General features: G+C 47.0%; 1 protein-coding gene and 1 pseudogene across 2 annotated transcripts; one reads left to right on the top strand and one right to left on the bottom strand.

Moving 5' to 3' along the window:
• The first annotated feature begins 1 nt into the window (after position 1).
• MRPS14 (mitochondrial ribosomal protein S14) lies at positions 2–26,646 on the top strand. Of its 2 annotated transcripts, XM_070077160.1 has the most exons (4): positions 79–147; positions 4,387–4,513; positions 6,993–7,151; positions 26,266–26,646. In XM_070077160.1, the coding sequence occupies exons 3-4, from the start codon at positions 6,993–6,995 to the stop codon at positions 26,446–26,448; spliced, it is 342 nt and encodes a 113-aa protein (XP_069933261.1). In that variant the 5' UTR covers positions 79–147; positions 4,387–4,513; the 3' UTR covers positions 26,449–26,646. The 2 variants fall into 2 exon arrangements, with proteins under 2 accessions (XP_002715046.1, XP_069933261.1); XM_002715000.5 differs by lacking the exon at positions 4,387–4,513 and having other exon boundaries at positions 2–147.
• Positions 10,829–11,949, bottom strand: LOC103349991 (protein FAM76B pseudogene; annotated as a pseudogene).

Genomic DNA, 26,646 nt, shown 5'->3' with positions numbered 1-26,646 from the left:
ATACCGCGAGAGTTCAAACCCCAAACCCCGCCTACCGCCCCGCCCCCCTGCATCCGGCCGTGTGAATAAAGTTGCCGTTGTTTGACGTTCGCGGCGGACAACATGGCGGCGGCCGTGGTGGGCTGCGTGCTGCGGCGGTTCCGGCAGGTTAGGCGTGCACCCCGACCCCTGCCCTGTCCCTGAACGCCTTTCTCCCCCGAGTCTTCGGGCTCTGCCGTCGGTGCTGTCCTGGGCGGACCAGTCGGGGGTTCTCCCGCCACCGCTCCGGCGGCTCAGGGGAGATGGAGGTGGCGGTGTCCGTTGTTGCGCCTCGAGCTGGCTTGCGTTGGAGGCTGCGGGAGGAGAGGGTCCGAGGAGTGAGGGCTCCCAGGCTGGGGCGTTGTGGGCTGTGCAGGGGACACCGGAAGGGGCCGTCCGGCGGCGGGAGGCGGGAGGCGAGCGACGGGAGGGTGCGGCAAGTTCACGGTCGGGTGTCGGGCTCGGCGTCGGCTGGGGTTTACACCTGGGCCCCAGCGGGTTCGGCGATGGGGGCATACGCGTCCCGGGGAGACGGAGAGGAAAGAAGTTGGGGGCACGAGTCCCCGCACGCCTCTGAGGGAGAGGGACTGGGTCACTGAGCGGAGGGGGGGGGGGACCAGGAAGGCAGTCTCTGTTTCCACGTGCCAGAAGTAACGGCACGTGTGTGTATTAAAGGAAAAACGGGCCATGTAGGGGAGAGAGACGTTGCCGGAGCTGTGTCCGTGTTGGCGAGCAGCGGTGGGGTCTTGTCGCTGAGGCCTGGTCTTCAGAACTCAGAGGGCTGACCTGCGGCAGTGCTAACAGCAATGCAGTGCCAACCCCACTGTCATGAATCATGTTCTGGTATCCACGTCAAAGTAAGAAGCAGGGGCTGGTGCCGGCGCCGGGGCTGAGCCGCCTGTCGAGTGAGCTTCCTGAAACGCACTGGGAAGGCAGTGCACCTCTGCCGCCCATGTAGGAGGCCGGACTGCGTGCCTGTCTCCTGGCTCTCTCTCAACTTTCCACTTCTGGTCTCTGGGCTTCCTTTCTTACCCAGCTTGAATGCCATGGTCTGTACAACGTTACTCTCAAGTACACCTAACTGTCTGGGCCTCTCACTTCTCTGAACTTCAACTCTCCTCACTATTCTTCCCGTCCATTCCCAACTATATCCTTTTTTTAAAATTTATTTTTATTTATTTATTTATTTTTTTTGACAGGCAGAGTGGACAGTGAGAGAGACAGAGAGAAAGGTCTTCCTTTGCCGTTGGTTCATCCTCCAATGGCCGCTGTGGCCAGCGCACCGCACTGATCCGAAGGCAGGAGCCAGGTGCTTCTCCTGGTCTCCCATGGGGTGCAGGGCCCAAGCACTTGGGCCATCCTCCACTGCACTCCCGGGCCACAGCAGAGAGCTGGCCTGGAAGAGGGGCAACCGGGACAGAATCCGGCGTCCCGACCGGGACTAGAACCCGGTGTGCCGGCGCCGCAAGGCGGAGGATTAGCCTAGTGAGCTGTGGCGCCGACCTCCATTTTCCATCTTAACAGTGGAAAATTTAGCATCCAAACTGGGATATACACTAAGCGTAGATAAAACCAGATTTTGAAAATGCAGCATTGAAAACAGAATGCAAATATCTCATTTCTAAGATACTGACCACGTCAAAGCAACAATATGGCGGAGACACCCGGCTAAACAAAACTTACATTAAAATTAATGTCACCTGTTTTTCATGATGTTAAGAGACGTATTTATTTGAAAGGCAGTCAGCGATCTTCTATCTGCTGGTTCCTTCCCCAGATGGCCACAACAGCCAGGTCTGGGCCAGGAGACAGGCACGCTATCTGGCCTCCTACATGGGCGGCAGAGGTGCACTGCCTTCCCAGTGCGTTTCAGGAAGCTCACTCGACAGGCGGCTCAGCCCCGGCGCCGGCACCAGCCCCTGCTTCTTACTTTAACGTGGATACCAGAACGTGTTTCATGACAATGGGGTTGGCACTGCATTGCTGTTAGCACTGCCGCAGGTCAGCCCTCTGAGTTCTGAAGACCAGCCCTCAGCGACAAGACCCCACCGCTGCTCGCCAACACGGACACAGCTCCGGCAACGTCTCTCTCCCCTACATGGCCCGTTTTTCCTTTAATACACACACGTGCCGTTACTTCTGGCGTGTGAAAACAAAGAACTCCTTCTTAATCCACCTCCTCTCCACTTGACCTGTTTTCCCTCCCTAACTCTTTAAAGGCTTGTGGGTCCTGGTAGCTCCTAACTGTCCTTGGCAGGACCAAGGGAGTGGAAGTTCCAGAAGGCTGGGTGTTAGCGTGTTGGGAGGATGAGCTCGAAAGAGGGGACCAGAGAATGAGATAAACAAAACCCAAATGACAGAGATGACTTACTAATAATAAAAGACACAGAAATTAGTAGAGAAAAGTGCAGGACGGAAGTCATTGAAGGAGAGGAGTTCAGAGAACAAAGAAATCAGAGTGTTTCTCATGTGCATCGGAGTCGCCAGGAATCAGTTCAGGAAGAGTGGAGAGTGACTGGGAGCCGGGATCCAGAATGGGCACGTGAGAGGGGCGGCAGGGCCCGCGGGTGGGAGACAGCCGCAGCACTGCGCGCTTGGGGTGGCAGCAGAGCCGAGCCAGGAGCTTTCCAGGGTCTGAGAGCTGCAGGGAGCAGCAGAGGAACTGGCGGGGGGGGGGGGGGGGTGGCTGCAGAGGTTCAGGATGCAGCCGGAGTAGAAACGTCAAGGAGAGGTTAAGGAACTGAGGATTTTTTCTTTTAAAGAAAATTTATTTATTTGAAAGAGTTACACACAGCGAGGAGAGAGAGGTCTTCTATCCACCAGTTCACTCCCCAATTGGCCACAACAGCCAGAGCTGCACTGATAAGAAGCCAGGAGCCTCCTCCAGGTCTCCCACGTGGGTGCAGGGGTCCAAGGACTTGGGCCATCTTCCACTGCTTTCTCAGGTCACAGCAGAGAGCTGGGATGCCTGCATTTGGCGGCCTCACCCACTACGCCGCAGCGCCAGCCCGGAACTGAGGATTTAAAAGATTTTGGCCGGCACCACGGCTCACTAGGCTAATCCTCCACCTAGCGGCGCCGGCACACCGGGTTCTAGTCCCGGTTGGGGCGCCGGATTCTGTCCCGGTTGCCCCTCTTCCAGGCCAGCTCTCTGCTGTGGCCAGGGAGTGCAGTGGAGGATGGCCCAAGTGCTTGGGCCCTGCACCCCATGGGAGACCAGGAGAAGCACCTGGCTCCTGCCATCAGATCAGCGCGGTACGCTGGCTGCAGTGTGCCGGCTGCGGCGGCCATTGGAGGTTGAACCAATGGCAAAAGGAAGACCTTTCTCTCTCTCTCTCTCTCTCTCTCTCTCTCTCACTGTCCACTCTGCCTATCCAAAAAAAAAAAAAAAAAAAAAAGTTACACAGAAAGGAGAGGCAGAGAGAGAGAGAGCTCTTCCATCCAATGGTTCACTCCCCAATTGGCTGCAACAGCCACTCAGGAGCCAGGACCTTATTCCAGGTCTCCCACGCAGGTGCAGGGGACCAAGGACTTGGGCCATCCTCCATGCTTTACCAGGCCACAGCAGAGAGCTGGACTGGAAGAGGAGCAACCAGGATTAGAACCGGCGCCCATATGGGATGCTGGTGCTTCAGGCCAGGTCATTAACCTGCTGCACCACAGCACCAGCCCCTCTGTCAGTCTTTCTTTCTTTCTGTTTTTTTTTGACAGGCAGAGTGGACAGTGAGAGAGACAGAGAGAAAGGTCTTCCTTTGCCGTTGGTTCACCCTCCAATGGCCGCCGCGGCTGGCGCACTGCGGCCGACGCACCGTGCTGATCCAATGACAGGAGCCAGGTGCTTCTCCTGGTCTCCCATGGGGTGCAGGGCCCAAGCACTTGGGCCATCCTCCACTGCACTCCCGGGCCACAGCAGAGAGCTGGCCTGGAAGAGGAGCGACCGGGACTAGAACCCGGTGTGTTGGCGCCGCAAGGCGAAGGATTAGCCTAGTGAGCCGCAGCGCTGGCCCTGTCAGTCTTTCTAAGGCTTGTGTAAGTCCCCCTTCCAGGGCACATATTTCCAGGCACAGTTACGATGGGATTCGTCAGTCAGGTGCCAGATGAGTTTGTAAACTCTATTCACACAGAACACTTACTCTGTAGGATGGAGTGTTGCTCAGTTGTAGAACAGAAAAGAAAACCAATTGAGACCTTTAAAAATAAAATTCCATTCAGCTTATCTTATGACCAGAAGATTAAACACATTATGATGGATCCATACAGTAGAATATTATGTAATCTAAAAAACATTTTAACATACAGATGTGGAAAGAACTCTGCGTTATATATAAAAATTATATTTTAAAATTCATTTATTTGTTTGAAAGGTAGAGTTAGATGTTCCATCTGCTGGTTTACTCCCAGATGGCTGCAGCGGCTGGGTCTGGGCCAGGCCAGGCCAGGCTGAAGTCGGGACAGGAACACTATCCAGGTCTCCTATGTGGTGACAGGGATCCAGGTACTTGGGCCATCTTTCGTTGCTTTCCCAAGAGCGTTAGCAGGGAGCTGGGATGGAACTGGAGCAGCCGGGACTCAAATCAGTGCTCATGGGATGTCAGTGTCCCTAGCAGGAGCGTAGCCCACTGCACCACAACGCCAGCCCCATCTCTCAGCTGTGTCGTTAAGTGAAAAAGGGGGTGTGAAAAATGGAAGGGGGTGTATACGTTTGTGTTGAAAAAAGTCTGTGAAGGAGTATACAAGAAACTATTAACAGTGGTACTTAAGTGATTGGCGGTCACTGGGCGGGTAGGAGGGAGATTTTACACTGTTTCTACTTTTTTGGTTCTTGAATCATGTAACTGTTAACCTACCTGAAGATCAAATGGAATTATGTTAAAAATCTCTGGGGAGGGGCCGGCATTATTGTGTAGTGGATAAAAGCTGCAACACTGGCATCCCGTATGGGCTCCAATTCAAGTCCTGGCTACTCTACTTTGGATACAGCTCCCTGCTAATGCACCCGGGGAAGCCGTGGAGGATGGCCCAAGTGCTTGGGCCCCTGTGCCTATGTGGGAGACCCAGATGAAGCTCCTGGCTTCAGCCTGGCCCAGCCCCAGCCATTTGGGGAATAAACCAGTGGATAAATGATCTCTGTTGCTCCTCTCCTCTATAACTGCCTTTCAGATTAAAACAGGAAGAACATCTCTGGGGGCTGGTGTTGTGGTGCAGCAGTTCAAGTCCTGGCTCCTCTACCTCCAGTGCAGCTTCATAGTGCCCCCGTGGAGAGGCAGGTGACGGCCACCTCCCGTGTAGCACACCAGGCGGGCCTGGCCCAGCTCTGGCTGTTGCAGCTCTTTGGGATGTGAATAGATGAATGGAAGATTTCTCTGTGTCTCTGTCTCTTTGCTCTGCCTTCCAAATAAATTAATCTTAAAAAAATACTTGAGGGGCTGGCACTGTGGAGCAGCGGGTTAAACCCCTGACCTGCTGCGCCAAAATCTCATATTGATGCTAGTTCTAGTCCCGGCTGCTCCACATCCGATCTGGCTCCCTGCTAATGTGCCTGGGAAAGCAGTAGAGGACGGGCTACATCCCTGGGCCCCTGTACCCACGTGGGAGACCTGGAAGAAGCTCCTGGCTTTGGATTGGCCATTTGGGGAGTGAACCAGTGGATGGAAGACCTCTCTTTCTGTCTCTATGTCTGTAACTCTGTTGTTCAAATAAATCTTTAAAAAAAAAAAAAAAAAAACACTTAAAGTTTCTACCTTTCAGCACATGCTGTTGGCATAATCTTGTTATCAGTTTAATTTCATGTATATTCATTTTTTTTTCAAAGATTTATCCTTTTTTTTTTTTTTTTTTTTTTTTTCTTGACAGGCAGAGTGGACAGTGAGAGAGACAGAGAGAAAGGTCTTCCCCTGCCGTTGGTTCACCCTCCAATGGCCGCTGTGGCCGGTGCACCGCGTTGATCCGATGATAGGAGCCAGGTGCTTCTCCTGGTCTCCCATGGGGTGCAGGGCCCAAGTACTTGGGCCATCCTCCACTGCCCTCCCTGGCCACAGCAGAGAGCTGGCCTGGAAGAGGGGCAACCGGGACAGAATCCAGCCCCCCGACCGGGACTAGAACCCAGTGTGCCGGCGCTGCAAGGCAGAGGATTAGCCTAGTGAGCCGCAGCGCCGGCCTGATTTATCCATTTTACTTGAAAGTCACAGAAGGAGAGGCAGAGAGAGAGAGATTCTCCATCCACTGGTTCACTCCCCAGATGGCCGCAACAGCTGGAACTATGCCGATTTGAAGCCAGGAGCTTCCTCTGGGTCTCCCATATGGGTGCAGGGGCAGAAGGACTTGGGCCATCTTCCACTGCTTTCCCAGGCCATAGCAGAGAGCTGGATTGGAAGTGGAGCAGCCAAGCATCCATATGGGATGCTGGCATCGCAAGCAGTATCTTCCCCCCCCCCCCCCCCAACTACACCACAGCACCAGCCCCTGTATATTCATTTAATTTAGTCTTAATTATGAACTATTATTTTAAATGACTAATCTAAAGGAACTTTTTTTTTTTGACATGCAGAGTGGACAGTGAGAGAGAGAGAGAGAAAGGTCTTCCTTTGCCGTTGGTTCACCCTCCAATGGCCGCCGCGGCCAGCGCGGCGGCCGGCACACCGCGCTGATCCGATGGCAGGAGCCAGGAGCCAGGTGCTTTTCCTGGTCTCCCATGGGGTGCAGGGCCCAAGCACTTGGGCCATCCTCCACTGCACTCCCTGGCCACAGCAGAGAGCTGGCCTGGAAGAGGGGCAACCGGGACAGAATCCGGTGCCCAGACCGGGACTAGAACCCAGTGTGCCGGCGCTGCAGGCGGAGGATTAGCCTAGTGAGCCGCGGCGCCGGCCTAATCTAAAGGAACTTTTAATAAATAGTGGCATAATGAGTAGCTGTAAGAGGGTTGGGGAACACTCTTAGATCCTGGGCCTGTCTTATTCTTTGTCTCTTTCTTGTAGATGGTTCCTTTATCAGCTTCAGGCCAAATTCGAGGTTACTACGTAGACTGGAAAATGTTGCGTGATGTGAAGAGACGAAAACTGGCCTATGAATATGCGGATGAGAGGCTACGGATCAATTCGCTGAGGAAGAATACCATTTTACCAAAAGATCTTCAGGTTAGCTAGTTAAGATTAAGTCTCTCTCTCCCTACCACAAGATCATGAACTCGAGCTAATCTCACTTTTAATACTGGAGAATAAGATTGAATACACCAAGTCAACACAAACAGCCTTGAAACTACTAGTGGTGAGTTTCAGGTCAAAGACTCCTCCTGACCAGAGCCTTAGAAAGGACTGCTGATGGTGACCTGCCAAAACTGGTGACTGACCCACAGTCTTCTCCCCACTTCATCACAGCCTTTGAACCCTGAAGGCACTGGGAGGCCTTGCTCACACGAGGGGCCGCTTGCCTAGCGTGGGGTAAGCTGTTCCCTATCCAGCAGCAGTCCTAGCCTGTCCCCTGGACTCCCTGGCCCGTGCTGGTGTGCCGAGGTGACATCCATGTAGGCTTCCTCACTTCTTGTTTCTTCCAGTTGAATAAGAGGGTGTCAACCCTGCCTGCCTTCGTAAAGCATAAGATTTAAAAAAAAAATTATTTACGTTATACAAATTTCATATACTTTATATATATACATTTAGGAACATATTGACACTCCCCCCCACCGCAACTCCTGCCCGTGCCCCAGCCCTTCCTCCTCTTCCCTCTCACATTTCCACTCTTGATTATTGCAAAAATATATTTTCAATTTATTTAATGATAGTGTAGCTAAGCCTACACTAAATAAGAGTTCAACAAATAATATGAAGAGAAAAAGAACTCAATGGAAGAGACTAGGGCTGTGAACAATTATTGCATCTCAATATGTCTATTTCACTCCAATACATTGCATTTCAGGTACTCTGTTACCTGCCTCAGATCAGGAAAACATATCTGTCTTTTGGGGACTGGCTTATTTCACTAAGTACAATGCTTTCCAGTTGTGCCTATGTTGCAAAAGGCAGGATTTTTCTTTCTCTTTTTCACAACTGAGTAGTACTCCATAGTCTATAAGTGTACCATAATTTCCTTCCTTATCCAGTCAGCAGTTGATGGACATCTGGGTTGATTCTGTACCTTAGCTAGTGTGAATGGTGAACATGGCGGTACGGATAACTCTTTCATGTACTGATTTCTTTTGGTTTGGGTAAATTCCCAGGAGTAGGATGGCTGGATCGTATGGAAGGTGTATATTCAGATTTCTGAGGTATCTCCATACTGTGTTCCACAGTGGCTGCACCAGTTTGCTTTCCCACCAACCGTGGACCAGTGTACCTTTTCCCCACATCCTGCCAGCATTTGTCATACGTTGATTTCTGTATGAGAGCTATTCTAACGGGCGTGAGGGGAAACCTCATTGTGGTTTTGATTTGCTGTTCCCTGATGGTTAGTGATTCAGAATGTTTTCTCAAGTGTGTTGGCCATTGAAATTTCCTTTCTTGAAAAATGCCTTTTCAAGTCCTTTGTCCATTCCTTCACTGGATTGTTTGTTTTGTTGATGTTTTATTTCTTGGTCTTTATGGATTCTGAAGTTAACCCTTTATCATTGTGTAGTTTGCAAATATTTTCTCCCATTCTGTTGGTTGCTTCTTAAGTTTGCAGAGTGTTTTTGGTAGTATGAAGCTTCTTAGCTTGAGGTAATCCCATTTGTCAATTTCGGCTTTGATTGCCTGTGCTTCTGGGGTCTTTTCTAAGAAGTCCTTTGCCTGTGCCAGTATCTTGTCAGTGTTTTCTGATGATTTGATGGTATTGGGTCATGGATTGCTATCTGAGATCCATTTTGAGCAAGTTCTTGTGAAATGTGTGAGGTGGGGCTCTAGTTCCATACTCCTGCACGTGGAGACCCAGTGTTTCCAGCACCATTTGCTGAAGACTGTCCTTGCTCCAGGGGTTGATTTTTAGCTCCTTTATCAAATATAAGTTGGCTGTAGAGGCATGGGGTGATATCTGCTGTTTTATTCTGTTCCATTGGTCTATCCATCTGTTTTTGTGCCAGTACCAGGCTGTTCTAACTGCTCTGTAGTATGTCTTGAAATCTAGTATTGTGATGTTTCTGGCTTTGTTTTTGTAGTATAAGATTTCTTTAGCTCTTTGGGGTCTCTTGTGTTTCCATATGAATTACAGCATTGTTTTTTCTCTGAGAAGAATTTCTTTGGTATATTGATGGGCATTGAATATGTAAACTGCTTTCCTTATTATGGACATTTTGATGATACTGATTCTTATCCATGAACATGGGAAATTTTTCCTTTTTTTGTGTGTCTTGAGATCTTTGACATGCTTGGTTAAATTTATTCCAAGGTATTTTATTCTTTTTGGAAATATTTTGAATGGGATTGATTTTAGTTCTATTTCGGCCATGGGCCGTGGCATTGTCTGTGTATACAAAAGCTGTTGATTTTTGTGTATTGACTTTATATCCTGCTACCTTATCAAACTCTTCTAGGAGTTCCAGTAGTCTCTTGGTGGAGTCCTTTGGATACCCTATATATAGAATTATATCATCTGCAAAGAGGTATGGTTTGATTTCCTCCTTCCTAATTTGTATCCCTTTCATTTCTTTTTCTTGCCTAATGGCTCTTTCTGAAACTTCCAGGATTATATTGAATAGCAGTGATGAGAATGGCATCCTTTTTTCTTTTGTTCCAGATCATAAGAGGAATGCTTCCAGCTTCTCCTCATTCATTAGGACGCTGGCCTTGGGTTTGTCATAAATTGCCTTGATTGTGTTGAGGAATGTTCCTCTGTACCCAGTTTGTTCAGAGATTTCATCATGAAAGGGTTTGTATTTTATCAGATGCTTTCTCTGCGTCTATTGAGATATGGTTTTTGTTCAGCAGTTTGTTAATGTGGTGCGTCACATTGATTTGTGTATGTTGAACCTCCCTGCATACCAGGCAGGAATCCCACGTGGTCCAGGCGAATGATCTTTCTAATGTATTCTTGGGTTCAATTACCTAGTATTTTGTTGAGGATTTTTGTTTATCTGTTCATCAGGGAGATTGGTCTGCAGTTCTTTTTCTTTGTTGCATCTTTTTCAGGTTTAGGAATTAAGGTGATGGTGGCTTCATAGAAATAATTTGGGAAGATTCTCTGTCTTTGAATTGTTTTGAATAGTTTGAGAAGAATTGGAGTTAGTTCCTTAAATGTCTGGTAGAATTCAGCAGTGAAGCCATCTGGTCCTGGGCTTTTCTTTGTTGGGAGGGCCTTTATTACTGAATCAATTTTGTTCTTGGTTTTCAGTCTGTTTAGGCTTTCTGTGTTTTCATGGCTCAATTTAGGTAGGTTGTATGTGTCCAGGAATCTATCCATTTCTTCTGTGTTTCCTGGTTTGTTAGCATAGAGCTCTTTGTAGTAATTTCTAATGATTTTATTTCTGTAATGTCTGTTACATTTCCTTTTTCATCTCTCTGATTTTTTTTTATTAATCGGGCCAGTGGTGTGTGTCAATTTTGTTTATTTTTTCCAAAAACCAGTTCTTCATTTCACCTGTCTTTTTTTTTCTGTTTCAATTTTGTTTATTCTCTAATTTTAATTATTTTCTCTCTGATTTTGGATTTGGTTACTTCAAACCAGTTTAAGTTTTATTTGAATGTTTTACAACTTAAAAAATGCTGTAGATCCCTTATAAAAGTGAATAGGAAACACACCAGTTCATTTGGTATGCAAAATATTTTTCTACTACACACAATTTAAGGGCTTCGCAGAATTTTTTTTTTCTTTTCGAATTTACATTGTAAGCAGAAACAACGCTAAACTACTTTCTCAAAGAGATGTTAGTATGCTTCCACTTTGACAAATCTTTTCCCTTTGACAGTGCTGCAGCCTGTTCAAGCAGGTCTCTGTTTTTGGCCTGAAGTGGCTCCGCGGTTTCTTGTGAGCTTTTCCATGCTGCTCATCTTTGTTCTCCAGTTTGACTCTTGGTACAATCTGCCTTTAGTTCAGTTGACTGTCTGTCTTTTTCTACAATGGCCTGGTCTCTCTGCTCTAAGAGATGCTTAAGCGACATCACTTCTTTCAGTTGACTTAGGACGAAACTGTCTGTTGCCCCACCACGTGCTGACTGACTTGTAGAGCTGTCTCCATCCGATGGCTTAGATTCCAGCTGGGGTTTCTCTGGAGCTTCATTCTGAACTGCTTCAGAGGATTTATGGCGCCGTTTCCACAGTCCCTGCTCTCGCTCTGGACTTCAGCTGCTGACTTGGTGATGGCTACTGCTGAGAGGATGGCGGTGGTGGTGCTGGTGGAGAGGTTTTGAATGATGCTAGTCTTTCTCAGAGGAGGAGGAGGAGGAGGAGAATCTGAATGCGAGGATCCCAGAGCCTTCCTTTGTTCTTTTGTCTTCTGTAAAACTCTTGTATGGTAAAGTACAGCGCCAGCATAACTACTTTCGATCCGCCTTTCTACTTTCCTCCCTCGCATCAAAAGCTCTCTGTCGTTCGCACTGTTCACAGGTCTGAGGGGGTCTGCATTTTTTTCTGAATGTGTACAGCGCTGACACTTGGTACCAATGAATGCTGCAATCATGTTACAGTGTCGACAAGGTTTGGGTGTCCCAAATCCCTTAACATCTTGTGCACTTACAGATTGTGTTCGTTTGCTCTCTTGTTGGAATTCTCATCTGCAGTAAGTACACTTTACAGTAGGATGTGCGATCCGACATTCCCTGCAGAGCTGTTGGCCCTGGGAGAACTCCTGGAGGGGAGAGTGCTGGGTACACGTGGGGCGGGCCCCCAGGGCTGGGGCCGCCAGCCTGCCCCTCAGTCTCCTCTGCCGGGCTCTGCCCGCTCTGAGGTGGGGCCCTATGGGGATCTCCTGCGCTTGGGACCCCCCCCCCCCCCCGCCTCGCGCCCACCAGCGAACTATTGAATTCCTCATTTCTAATACTGCATTTTGATTTCTCTCTAAAGTCTCAATTTCATGGGGAGAATTTTCATTCATATCATTAGTGGTTTTCTTTAGTTTGTGGATCTGTGTCTGATTGCCTTTGAGTAATCCTATGAGTAATTTTTCCTTTCCGTCATGTCCTCGATCTCTTAATCTTCAAATTCTGATATTGAAATGCTGTGTTCCTTGTGGGGGGCGGGAGTCATGGTGTCTTCCTCATTGTGTCTTGGATTTCTGTGTTTCTAGGCATTTGTGGGGTTGATTTGTGTTTTTTATTCTGTGATGTCCTTTATCTTTGAGCTACGCTTCTGTGGCTTAGCGAGATGCCTGGACCTTGAGTGAGTAGTAAGGTGTGTGGTGGGCGTGGCGGAGACTCCCGCTGTTACCTCTGCGAGAATCCCTGGGCCCCGCCGCTGCTGCCAGGACTGCTCTGAAAAGCTGGCGTCCTGGCTCAGCCAGTTGCTTTACATGCACTCAAAGGCTTGCACAGCTGCCCCCAGACCTGAAATGGAGCCCACCCTTGCTCAGCCAGGCAGCAGGTGCTGTGTGGGGAAATTGGCACAAGACAGACACGCCCCCTCTTCCTGCTGGGTCCATGGGCGACCGCTGGCTGCCACCAACCCCCAGGGCTTCAGTCCGGACTGCTCCCGCGCTCTCCCTCCAGCGGTATCGGCACGGGTTGCTGCAGTCCCTCTCACCTCCGTCTCCAGGCTCCCACCCACCCCAGCTCTCAGCTGCTGCTGTGTGCTCTGGGCCCACATTCATGTTGCACGCCCACACCTTCCACACAGGCCCCCTTGTAGGATTTCCAGTGTGGTGTTCTCTCCAGTTCTCCCCTGAAAGTGCACTTCCTACACCCCTTTCTTTGACTGTTTATCCCTAGTCTGGTGCATCACATTATTCCCTAACTGCCCTCTTGGAATCTCTTTTGAGATGTAAATAATTACAACTCAGCATGAGCAGTGTCATAGTGCCAAGCACAGAGCACCATGGGCTGCGGCCAGTAGGTTTCACCATAATTTTGGATCAACGTGTTGAGAGGGAGAAAGGATAAAGGTCTTAGATAAAGTGAAACAGAGAAGAGGAAAAGAAAGGAAATTTGAAGAAAAAGAGCACCCTGGGTGTACCTGCAGAGGGGGGCAGGGTGTGAGGAGCTTGGTGTGGCTGCAGCAATTGACTGTACAATGTATTGCAAAGGATGTCAAAAGGACAGCATCATTAGGTATGCCTTCCAAAGAGTCAGTTTGCATTTTTAACTTGTTCGTGTGCCTTTCCATGTCTTTAGACCACAGAAACTTGAAACCTCTGGCCCTACCAAATTTGGGGATATACCTAAGAAACTTTTAAAAATATTTAGCACTTCAGAAGTATTTTGATTGTGCGTTAGAAGGTTTGGCCCCAGTCTATTGAGCAGTTGTATCAACAGCTTGACCAAACTCAGACAAAACAGACTCACCAAATGTGTGTTTAAAACAAAACTTGAGGCCAGCGCCACGGCTCACTAGGCTAATCCTCCACCTGCAGCGCCGGCACACCGGGTTCTAGTCCCGGTCTGGGCACCGGATTCTGTCCCGGTTGCCCCTCTTCTAGGCCAGCTCTCTGCTGTGGCCAGGGAGTGCAGTGGAGGATGGCCCAAGTGCTTGGGCCCTGCACCCCACGGGAGACCAGGAGAAGCACCTGGCTCCTGGCTTCGGATCAGCGTGGTGCGCTGGCCGCGGCGGCCATTGGAGGGTGAACCAACGGCAAAGGAAGACCTTTCTCTCTGTCTCTCTCACTGTCCACTCTGCCTGTCAAAAAACAAACAAACAAACAAAAAAAAAAAACAAAAAAAAAAACCCTTGAAATCAATGGAATTGTAATTCAACATTTTCATAGCTGAAACAGGCCCAAAACTCAATTAATCAGGCAAAATGCACCTGGAATAAATACCCATGATACATGAGGTCAGCCATATAAGGTTGGTTTTGGAGGTAAGAGGAGTAGTTATAAAAAGGCTGTTGGATTAATAATAATCAAATAATCCCCAAACCTAGTGCACTAATACAAACGGCACAAGTGAAAATGTAGGCTGACCTTATTTGTCAAATTGGTCAGTACACGTCAGTTATTGTTCTCAGTTTTCTCTCTTTTTAAAAGATTTGAGAAACAGTCATATATAGAGAGAGGGAGATCTTCCATTGATGGCTCCCTCCCTAGATGGCTCCATGGCCACGCTGGGCCAGGCCAAAGCCAGGAGCCAGGAGCTGCATCCGGGTCTCCCATGTGGGTGGCAGAGGCCCAAGCACTGGGGTTATCTTCCACTGCTTTCCCAGGTGCATTATCAGGGAGCTGGATCAGAAGTGGAGCAGCCAGGACATGAACCAGCACTGGTATGGGATGCTGGTGCTGCAGGTGGTAGCTTACCCTGCTGTGCCACAATGCCAGCCCCCCCAATTCTCTTTGGAATTTCGTATGAACATGATAAATTATCATTGACCCAGAGAGAGGTAACCAGAACTGAGAAGGTTTTACAATAGTCACATGAATGCAATGGGAGGTGGAGGTTGAATTTTCTGTTTAGAGGAGCGAGGACTTGACTAGGAAGCGCAGTGGAGACAAGGCTCGTGTAGACAAAGCATTTGACGTATTCCTTGTGACTCCAGCAGCTTGCACAGAAGTTAGAGAAAACAATTTGGCCTCCACATATGAAATCTGTTTCTCAGTTAAGGAATAAAAAGAGATGACAGGAAATATGAAATGGAATAAGATGCTAACCTAGCTTATTTAGAAAATTCTATAGTGCTGAATCCTTGTGAGATGCCTTTGGAATGGTAGGCCTTTACTTACTTACCATAGAGTTAATCATAAGTGTAAAAAGTTAATACTTTTGGTTGAATACTGTAATCAATACACAGTTATTCTTATTCAGTTGAAACTTAACTGAAAAGTGATCACTGTTAAATATAAGAGTGGGAATAAGAGAGAGAAGAGATGTGCAATTCGGGACATGCTCAAGCTGACTTACCTCAAACGGTAGAGTTAGAAACATACCAGGGGATTCCAATTCAATCCCATCATGTGGCATGTACCAATGCCATCTCACTAGTCCCAGTGATCAATTTCTGTTCACAATTGATCGTAATGATAGGACTAAGAACCAAAGGGATCACATAAACAAGAATAGTGTCTGCAAATACTAGCTGATAGAATCAAAAAGGGAGAGAATGATCCAACATGGGAAGTGAGATACACAGCAGACCCATAGAATGGCAGATGTCCTAAACAGCACTCTGGCCTCAGAATCAGCCCTTAAGGCATTGGGATCTGGCTGAAGAGCCCATGAGAGTATTTTAGGCATGGAAAGCCAAGACACCCTGAAAAAAAAAAAGGAGGACCTAAATGAAAGATCTCTGCGAGTGAGATCCCAGTGGAAAGAATGGGCCATCAAAGAAGGAGGTACCTTTCTCTGAAGGGAGGAGAGAACTTCCACTTTGACCATGGCCTTGTCTAAATATGATCAGAGTCAGTGAACTCAAAAGGCTTCCATAGCCTTGGCAGCTCATGACAAGAGCCTAGGGTGATTACTGAGGCCATAAACAAGAGTGTCAATTTGTTAAGTCAACAACAGGAGTCACTGTGCACTTACTCCTCATGTAGGATCTTTGTCCTTAGTGTGCTGTACATTGAGATTTAATGCTATAACTAGTACTCAAACAGTATATTTCACTTTGTGTTTCTATGTGGGTGCAAACTATTGAAATCTTTACTTATACTAAACTGATCTTCTGTAAAAAAAAAAAAAAAGAAGAAGAAATTATCAATTCCCAACTTGACTCTCACTGGGATTAAACATGACAGTAGGTCTGATCTGATTTCATCATCATTTAAAAAATCATCTATTTTTCACTTTATGTTTCTGTGTGGGAGCAAACTGTTGAAATCTTTGCTTAATGTATACTAAACTGATCTTCTGTATATTAAGGGAATCAAAAATGAATCTTGATGTGAATGGAAGGGGAGAGGGAGTGGGAAAGGGGAGGGTTCCGGGTGGGAGGGACAGTATGGGGGGGAAGCCATTGTAATCCATAAGCTGTACTTTGGAAATTTATATTCATTAAATAAAAGTTTAAAAAAAAGTTAATTGAAAATAGATCTTAGTAAAAAACAAGAATGGGAATAGGAGAGGGACTAAGAAGAGGGTTGGGAGAGTGGGTGAGATGGAAGAATCACCGTGTTCCTAAAGTTGTAATTGTAACATGTATGAAATTTGTATTCCTTAAATAAAAGGTTTCTGGGGGAAAAAAAAGTGATAGGGCCTGCACAGCCCGTGCTGGGGCAGAAGGTAGTGTGAAGTGATGAGCAGGAGCGCTGTAAATCTGAAATCGCCACACGTAGTGTTCCTGGGGCTAGTGTGGATGCAGGACAGAGAAATGAGATTATCAGAAGCTCATCATGGTGTCTGGAAAAGGGAGTGAGACAATGAGAAAAGGCATGGAAAAGTGTAGCTCAAAGGGAGTGAAGTCTGAGAAGGTTCCCTGGAGGCGTAAACCTTCAGTATCCCGAAGGAGCCCGGACGGGTGGATGGCGAGGAGTGTGATGTTCCTCCCACTGAAGGGATAGAAAGAGCTGGGAGCGGGGTGAGAGAGGATCGGCACTTTTCTGGCCTTGGAAGTGGTCACTTTCTTGGAGGCGGATTCATCGAGCGCAGAAGGGTCTGAGTTTTTGGGCACTATTGGTGGTGGAGCTTCAGTCTGGGCAGACTTGGTGTGAGTGGCCCTGTGGGATTAACTATGACGAGGGGGCAACGAATGCTTCAGGTGGGTGACATGGACCCAGTGGGGGAGTCCCTGTAACTTTACTGCAGGAGTAGGGAGAATAACCCAGTAAGGGCCGGTCCATTTAGCCTGTGGGAGTAGGGGGCGAGAAAGGGTGTGAAGAGGACAGGAAGACCTCGTCTCCCAGTGTACAGGAGGGAAGCTGTCTGAGGTGGTTGGAGCTGGACAGTAGGTGTCTGTATATTTCCATGACTGTTCAGAGATACCTGAGGAGAGGCGAGAGTAGGTGGGGCGGCAGGAGTGGAGATCGAAAGTGTGTAGTTAGGAACCGAGGGATACCTGTACATCAGTTCAAAAGGCTAAATATTGAGAGGTTTCTTGGAAGGGCTCTCATACGGAGCAGGGCCTTGGAAGTGGTTCTGTCCAGCCTAGGTGAAGCTCACGGGAGAGTTTGGTTAGAATGTTTAGGGTACGATTTGTCCTTTCCACCTTTCCTGAGGACTGGGCGTGATTAGGAAGTGGAAATGCCAGGGGATGTTGGGTGCTTACTCGGTTGTGGAGTTACTTGTGATTTTAGTTTAGGACCTCTGAGTGGAGGGAGGCTGGGACCCTGAATTGGATACTGTTAGTGCCCATTTGTTAGAGGTGGGGAAGGCCTCGGCCCACCCAGAGAAGGTAGCTGCCAATACCAAGAGGTGTTGAAAGCGCCGTTCTCTGGGCATATGGGTGAAGCCAGTTTGCCAGTCAGAGGCCAGCAGGTTTCCTCTGGCTTGGTGGGAGGGGAAGGGTGGAGGACAGAGGTTAGAGTCAGGGTTTGTTTTTTGACATACAGAACAAGAAGTGGCGAGTTGTTGAAGACGTTTGGTACCTTCTGGTGAGAGAGGAAGAGATTGTTTGACAAATGTTGGGATAAAACAAATGCTGGAGATAGAATAAAATGGCCTGGTTGGAGGGCTGTTGGGATGGTTGATCTTGAAAGTGATTTACCAGTATAGCAGATGGAGTGGAAGACACAAGGAAAAGGGAGACAGAGCCGCTTGACGGCCGCCTGCTCTGTCCTGTTATGTGATGGCTGTGATGGCAGAGTTAGGTTTGCTGAGCCTTACAGTGGACAAGTCTTTTCATGTTGAAGATGGGCTGCCTCTAAGAGAGAGGTTATGAAGGTAGCATTGGAGATGGTTGTTCCCTAAGTGGTAAGAAGGCCCCTATCTTTCCATATTGTGGAGTGGGATAGGATGATACGGAGGGCGTATTTTGAGTCAGGTGTTAGTTTTGCCAGCATAAAGGCACAGGTTAGAGCACAGAGCTCAGCCTGTTGATTAGTAGTATTGAAAGGGAGTGGTCCCACCTCAGCTGTATGGGTTGGTGATTGGTAGCACAGCATGTGCTGCCCTTTTTATTCCCTCATGAAAGATGGAGTTACCATCTGAACCAGACTAGAGTAGGATAAATGAGGGGACCCTCCTGGATGTTTGAGGGATGAGGTAGTTAGCATTCGATAGTCTCAGTGCAGGTGTGAACGGGAGCCGTGTGATCTGGAGATGGAAGGGGAGGTGGGAGGGGAGTAGCTCAGTTAAGGGGAGGACAAGGTTTGAAAGGCTAGTGCTGTGGCATAGTGGGTTAATGCCCTGGCCTGAAGCGCCGGCATCCCATATGGGCACTGGTTCGAGACCCGGTGGCTCCACTTCGATCCAGCTCTCTGCTGTGGCCTGGGAAAGCAGTGGAGGATGGCCCAAGTCCTTGGGCCCCCGCACCCACATGGGAGACCCAGAGGAAGCTCCTGGCTTTGGATCGGCGCAGTTCCAGCTGTTGCAGCCAGTTGGGGAGTGAACCATCAGATGGAAGACCCCCCCTTCTCTCTGTAACTCTTTCAAATAAATAATCTTTATTATTATTTTTTATTTTTTTATTTTTTGACAGGCAGAGCTAGACAGAAAGGTCTTCCTTCCGTTGGTTCACCCCACCAAATGGCCGCTACGGCCGGCGCACCACGCTGGTCCGAAGCCAGGAGCCAGCAGGACTAGAACCCAGGGTGCCGGTGCTGCAGGCGGAGGATTAGCTTATTGAGCCGTGGCGTCAGCCAATAATCTTTTTTTTTTTTTTTTTTTTAAAGTGAGGGTAGGGGTCCTCAGTTAGTACCACCTGGAGGGCCAGAATGTGAGATGGTGGGAGAGACTGGAGGCCCTTGTAAGTTAGGAGTTCTGATAGATGGTGTGAGGAAAGAATGGTAGGCAGTGAACCAAAAGTGTTTGACCCTTGTATGAGAACTGCTGCTGAGGCTAGCACCCGTACACAGGGCCCCAATCCCTGACTGTGGGGGTCTGATGTGTTGAAAGACAGCAGAAGAGGGGCCAGCTTGATGGCTGAGAATCCCCAAGACCGTGCCTTGCTTTTCAGTGACGTAAATGAGGAAGGGCCGTGTGCGATCTGGCAGGTGTAAGGCAGGGGCCTGTGGAAGAGCCTGTTGGAGCTTACGATACTGGGACATGACTGGGGCTACGAGGGGCTCTTCGAGGGATCCCTTTATGGCTTTGTAGAGTGGTCAAGCTGGAAGGGAGAAGTTTGGAATCCATGAACGTAGGAATCCTGCCAGGCCTAGAGAGGAAAGAATTTCCTCTCTGGTAGAAGCAGGTGGGAGGTTAGCTATGAGGCGCTTTCTATGAGTGATAGCCTTGTGAGTGAGAGAGAGATGTACACCTAGGTGGGTTACCTCAGATAAGCAAAGCTATGCCTTGGGGAAGGACACCTGATGACCTTTGGCTTCTAGGAAGTTGAGAGTAGCAGTCTGTCATTGGCTATCTGTTTTTGAAGGGCTGCGAAGGAGGAGGTCTTTGACGTCCTGGAGAAGAAAGGAGAGGGATAGATCCAGGGTTCTTCGATCACTGGCCAAGGCCTGATGAAACAGGTGGGGCCATCCTGGAACCCCTGGGGGAGTGCGGTCCAGATCCACTGAGTGTCAGGATTGGCCGGGGAGAAAGCAAATGTGTCCTGAGAGTTAGGATGTAGGGGAATGGTAAAAAATACGTTCTTTAGATCCAGGACGGAGAAGTGAGATGTGGATGCTGGGATAGAAAAGGAGGATGTGTGATTGGGGACCACCAGGTGTATGGGTCTCTTGCTATGTTAGTAAGGTGGAGATGGAATAAGATGGAAGGACCCAATAGGTACAAGTATATTAATATATATTAGCACAGTAAGTACTCAAAGCATGTTGTCATGATCATTATTTTATTTTTAAAGATTTATTTATTTGGAAGTCAGAGTTACACAGAGAAGGAGAGGCAGGGAAAAAAAAGAGAGGTCTTCTATCCGCTGGTTCACTCCCCAGATGGCCGCAATGGCCAGAGTTGACCAATCCAAAGCCAGGAGCCAGGAGCTTCTTCCTAGTCTCCCATGCAGGTACAGGGGTCCAAGGACTTGGGCCATCTTCTACTGCTTTCCCAGGCAATAGCAGAGAGCTGGATTGGAAGTGGAGCAGCCAGGTCTCAAACCAGTGCCCATATGTGTTGCTGGCACTGCAGGTGGCGGTTTTACCCGCTATGCCATAGCACTGGCCCCCTCATGATTATTATTATTAATGAAAGGTTTCATGTTATTGCTATTATGATTGATCACTAATAGTAATTTTGTTAACTATTACTAATGATTATTGCTAATATTAATAGAATGAAACTAAGCCCCTCCTTAATGCCTTTTTTATTTATTTGCATGCATTTCATAAATACAACTTTAGGAATATAGTAATTCTTCCCACCATACCTACCCTCCCACCCACATTCCTATCCCTCTACTTCTGCTTCCCTCTCTTGTTCCCAATCTTGTTTTTTAGTAAGATCTGTTTTCATTTAACTTTTTTTTTTTTTTTTTGACAGGCAGAGTGGACAGTGAGAGAGAGAGACAGAGAGAAAGGTCTTCCTTTGCCGTTGGTTTACCTTCCAATGGCCGCCGTACCGCGCTGATCCAAAGGCAGGAGCCAGGTGCGTCTCCTGGTCTCCCATGGGGTACAGGGCCCAAGCACTTGGGCCATCCTCCACTGCACTCCCGGGCCACAGCAGAAAGCTGGCCAGGAAGAGGGGCAACTGGGACAGAACTGGCGCCCCGACCGGGACTAGAACCCGGTGTGCTGGTGCCGCAGGCGGAGGATTAGCCTATTGAGCCGCGCCGGCCTATCCATCTGTTTTTATGCCAGTACCAGGCTGTTTTGATTATAACTACCCTAAAGTAAGTCTTAAAATGTGGTATTGTGATGCCTCAGGGCTTTGTTTTTGTTGCCTAAGATTGTTTTACCTATTCAGGGTTTCATGTGTTTCCATATGAATTTCAGCATAATTTTTTCTAGATCTGAGAAGAATGTCCTTGGTATTTTGGTTGGGTTCATACTGAATCTGTAGATTGCCTTGGGTATTATGGACAGTTTTATGATATTGAGTCTTCCAATCCATGAACATGGAAGATTTTTCCATTTTTTATGTCTTCTTTTTCTTTCTTTAATATTTTGTAATCTTCATCATAGAGATCTTTGACATTCTTGGTTAAACTTATTCCAAGGTATTTTATTCTTTTTGGACTATTGTGAATGGGACTGATCTTAAAAGCTCTTTCTCAGCCATGACATTGTGTATGCAAAGGCTATTCACTTTTAAGTGTTGACTTTATTTCCTGCCACTTTACCAAACTCTTTTAGGAATACCAAGTCTCTGAATCTTGAGTCTTCTGGATCTTCTATATGTAGGATCATGTCATCCTCAAATAGGGACTTCCTCATTCCCAATTTGTATCCCTTTGATTTCTTTTTCTTGCCTAATGGCTTCTGCTAAAACCTCCAGACTGTATTCAGTAGCAGTGGTGAGAGTGGGCATCTTAGGTTCTGGATCTCAGTGGGAATGCTTCCAGCTTTACCCCATTCAATAGGACGCTGGCCATGGGTTTGTCACAAATTGCCTTGATTATGTTGAGGAATGTTCCTTCTAGTCCCAATTTGCTGAAGGTTTTCATCATGAAAGGATGTTGTATTTTATCAGATGCTTTCTCTGCATCTATTGAGATAACTATACATTTTTTTCAGTTTATTAATTTTATTGATTGGCAAATGTTGAGCCATCCTTGCATATCTGGGGATAAATCCCACTTAGTCGGGGAGAGTGATCTTTCAGATGTGTTGTTGGATTTTATTAGTTAGTATTCTGTTGAGGATTTTTGTTTGTATGTTCATCAGGGAAATTGATCTGTAGTTCTTCTCCGCTGCATCTTTTTCAAGTTTAGGAATTAAGGTGATGCTGGCTTCATAGAAAGAATTTGGGAAGATTCCCTCCCTTTCAGTTGTTTTGAATGGCTTGAGAAGCACTGGAGTTAGTTCTTCAAATGTCTGGTAGAAGTCATCCATGAAGACATCTGATCCTGGGCTTTTCTTTGCTGGGAAGGCCTTTATTACTGATTCAATGTCCATCTTGGTTATTGGTCTGTTTAGGTTTTCTCTGTCTTCATGGCTCAATGTAAGTAGGTTGTATGTGTCCAGGAATCTGTCATTATTGGCATACAGCTCTTTGTAGTAATTTCTGATGATTTTTAGTTCTGTGGTATTGTTATCATTCCATTTTCATCTCTGTTGTTTTGGGTTGTCTCTCTCATGTTTTTGGTTACTTGGGCCAATGGCGTGTCAAAATTTTTTTTAAACCACCTGAAAGTTTTCGCTTTTTTTTGGGTTCATTGTTTGTTTTGGGGGGGGGGGTTTCCAATTTTGTTTATTCTCTAATTTTAATTATTTCTTTTCTACCAGTTTTGGGTTTGATTTGCTGTTTTTCTAGGTCCTTGAGATGCATTAATAGTTCATTTTTTGGTGCCTTTCCAATTTCTTGATGAAGGCATCAATTGCTATAAACTTTCCTCTTAACACTGCTTTTGCTGTATCCCATGAGTTTTGATGTGTTGCATTGTCACTTTCATTAGTTTCCAGAAATTTCCAAAAATTTTTTTGATTTCTCTTTTGATTTCTTTGACCCACTGTTAATTCAGTGGGTCATAAAAGAAATAGATCAAATGATCTATAGATCTATATATATGATCAAATAGATCATTCAGACACATTCAGTCTCTGTGTGTTTACATATGTTCTAGAGATGCTTCAGTTGTTGATTTCTGGCTACATTCCATAGTGGTTAAAGAAGATGCATGGTATGATTTCTATGTTTTTGAATTTGCTGAGACTTGCTTTGTGGCCTAGTATGTGGTCTATCCTAGAGTTCCCTGCGAATGTGTATTTTGCAATGGTAGGATGAAAAGTTCTGTATATATCTATTCAGTCCATTTTGTCTATAGTGCTGATTAACTCTGCTTACTGATTTTCTGTCTGGTTGATCTTTCCATTGCTTAAAGTGGGATATTGAAGCCCCTCATTACTATTGGAGTCTATGTCTCTATTTAGATCCCTTAACATTTCTTTTAAATAGCCAAGTGCCCTATAATTAGGTGCATATATGTTTATAATAGTCACTTCTTCCAGTTGAATTGATCCTTTAATCATTACAGAGTGCCCTTCTTTCTTTCTTTTGACAGTTTTTGTGTTAAAGTCTATTTTGTCTGATATTAGGATGGCTACACCAGCTCTTTTTTGGTTTCTGTTAGCGTGCAATATCTTTTTCCATCCTTTCGCTTTTCAGTCTGCATGTATCTTCATTGGTGAAATGTGTTTCTTGTAGGCAGGAAATAGGCGAGTTTTTTTTAACCAGTCTTTGTCTTGACTGGAGAGTTGAGACGGTTTACATTCAAGGTGATTGTTGATAAGTAATGACTTTTCTCTGCCATTTTTCCATAAATATTCCTATTGTTTACTTTGTATTTCTTTTGTACTTTTTACTGGGGAATTTTCTGCCTTTACTTTCTTTCCTAGTGATGGTTATTTTTCTGCATTTCTATGTGTAACACATCCTTAAGCATCTTTTGTAAGGCTGGAAAAGTGGCAACAAATTCTTTCAATTTCTGTTTATTATGGAGAGTTTTTATTTCGCCATCATTCATAAGTGAGAGCTTTGTGGGTTATAGTGTTCTGCATTAACAGTTGTTTCTCTTAAGACTTTGAATATATCTCACCATTTTCTTCTAACCTGCATAGTTTCTGATAAGTCATCTATTAGTCTAATTGGAGATCCTCTGAAAGTCATCTGGCGTTTCATGCACATTTTAGAATCTTCTTTATGTTTTACTGCGGTGAGTTTGATTCTAATATGTCGTGGTGAAGATCTCTTTCAGTCATGCCTATTAGGAGTTCTGTCTTTCTTATACTTGGGCCTCCTTTTCTTTCTTCAACTGGGGAAGCTTTTTGTAATTATTTCACTAAAAAGGCCTTCTAACCCTTTCTCTTTCCACACCTTCAGGAACTCCTAAGAACTCTATGTTGGATTGTTTGATAGTATCCCATAAATCTCCAGCACTGGTTTTTAGTTTTCTAATTTCTTTTTTTTTTAGTCTAAAATTTCCAAAGATTTTTTCTTCTAACTCGGATATTTCTTCTGCCCCCTGAGTCTGTTGTAAAGGCTTTCCTCTGCATTTTTTATTTGATCTATTGAATTCTTCATTTCCAGTATTTCATCTTGATTGCTCTTCAACATCTCAATTTTGGAAAAAGCTTTCATTCATCATGTATGGATTTCTTTAATTTGTGGATTAGCTTCTGATTATTTCTAAGTAATCCTGAGATCAGGGTTTTTTTTGTTTTGTTTTTGTTTTTTTTAAAGATTTATTTATTTGAAAGCCAGACAGAGAGAAAGGTCTTCCATCCTCTGGGTCACTCCCCAGATGGCCGCAACGGCCGGAGCTGAGCTGATCTGAAGCCGGGAGCCAGGAGCTTCTCCCGGGTCTCGCACGCGGGTGCAGGCGCCCAGGGACTTGGGCCATCTTCTACTGCTTGAGGCGTTTGTTGGGTGTGTGTGTAGTTAAGGAGCGCTGTTCAATGCTCTAGGGAATGTCCAGGGTGACACCCAGTGGGGTGTGGTAATTTTTTTTCTTATCAGAGGGGAGGTGTGCTGTGGTCTGTTGGTGTAGCCTCACGCTTACCTCCTCTCCTGCAAGAAGCTAGCCTCAGTGAGTGCAGTACCCGTCCATGCTGCCAGAACCACACAGAGCATCCGTGCAGTTCCCGGTGTGAGTGCGGAGCCTGCAGCAATGACTCACTGAGGAGTCACGGAGCCCTGAGCATGTGGAGCCTCCCCAGCGGCTGCCTGGAGACCCAGCCCACCCTGCCTTCCCACACAGCCAGTGTCTTCACAGTCCTGCGACACGAGCACCCAGCCTCCTGTCAGCTCTTCCCGCCACACTCTGGCTTCTCCCCTTGGCTGGTTGCTGGGTGCGTGGACACAAACTGGTGAGCTCTTAGGTGTATCCAAAATGGCGTCCGCCCTCTAATCAGCAGTTACAGGATGCTGTGTTGGGTGGTCGGGGAGAGAGAAACGTGCCCTTTTTTCCCCTCTAGGTCAGCAGGTATACTGCCCCCTACAGGACTCCAAGCCAGACTCGCACCAGGCTCTTCCTGTAGCTTTGTTGTAGGTGGCCTGGGCTGTTGCAGTCTGGTCTCGCCTCACAGCAGAGCTGGTGCGGAGGTTCTCGGCTCCTGGGTCCTTAGTGTGGGCATCCACACCCTCCATGTTGATCTGTGGTGTCCCTCTAATTTGTGTGGCGTTTCTGCTGCCATTTTCTCCCTGACTCTTCCTTGAGATTGCACTTTGGCCTTTTTTTTTCAGCCATCTTCCCCCAGCCTAGAGCAGTAACATTCCACCATCTTGAAAACCTTGCAGGTAGTTCATTAATGTGAGTCTTATCTCGTCGGTTTCCTCCTGCAGCATTCGGGGGTGTTCACCATGGACTTCGGGATCTGTACGGTGCTCCCCTCCCTCCTTCCGGTCTCCTCTCGAGTCACATTCCCTCCAGTCGGTCATCAGCCCGGAGGTGCTGAACGTTCATGACCGGAAAATCCTCAGGAGGGTCAGGTGTCTGGTGCAGTGGTTAGGGTGCTGCTTGGGCTTCCCCATCCCATAGCCCCGTACTGGAGGTGTGGTTTGATTCTCAGCTCCTCTGTAACATGTAACAATATGCGTGAGTCTCACAGCATGCTGTTGAGTGGAAGCCAAACAGAAATGGGTCAACATGCATAATGGCTGGTTACATTTCTAGATAATTCACAGCAGGGAAACCTTACCTGTTGTATTAGTCATCGAGATAGCTGTCAGGGTACTAATAGGGCCTGGGGTGCTGTTAGTGTTCTGTTTCATAATCGAGAGCTGGGTATACAAGTGTGTTCTGTTTGTAAAACTTTACTGAATTTTATACTTATAGTTTGTGAATTGTTTTGTCTGCGTATTAAGTTTCAAAAATTCATATTGGGAGGATGTCAAAAGGTATCTGGCAGCTTTCTAGTCTATTTCTACTAAGAGAGTCAAGGTTACTACTGTATCCAGAGTTCTTGGCTAACTGCTGGCTTTATTAGTCTTGCCCTTCTTGTCTTCCTCCAAGCATCTAAAATGAATGTGTGTGATCTGCACAGTAACGTTGTGACTTCCCTTAGGCAGTGGCTGATGAAGAAATTGCTGCCCTTCCCCGGGATAGCTGTCCCGTTAGGATCAGAAACCGCTGTGTGATGACGTCCCGGCCACGTGGTGTGAAGCGGCGCTGGAGGCTCAGTCGCATCGTCTTCCGTCACTTAGCCGACCACGGGCAGCTCTCTGGGGTGCAGCGAGCAATGTGGTAGATCGGGTGCAGGGGCTCCAGCTCTGGAAAAGAGACTGTTCTAACAGTCGGAACCGTAGCTGTCTGGCGGACCTGATGCTGCCCGTGAATTCCTGTGAAGTGTGTTAAATGAAGAAATGCGAAGTCTAACAGATTCAGTATACTGCTCCCATCCGTGGTACAGAGAGTAGACCAATAAAAAGTACTTCCTGTGAACATA

This window comes from Oryctolagus cuniculus, chromosome 7 (assembly GCF_964237555.1).
Source record: "Oryctolagus cuniculus chromosome 7, mOryCun1.1, whole genome shotgun sequence".
NCBI lineage: Eukaryota > Metazoa > Chordata > Mammalia > Lagomorpha > Leporidae > Oryctolagus > Oryctolagus cuniculus.
This window is presented reverse-complemented; position numbering and strand designations above follow the sequence as displayed.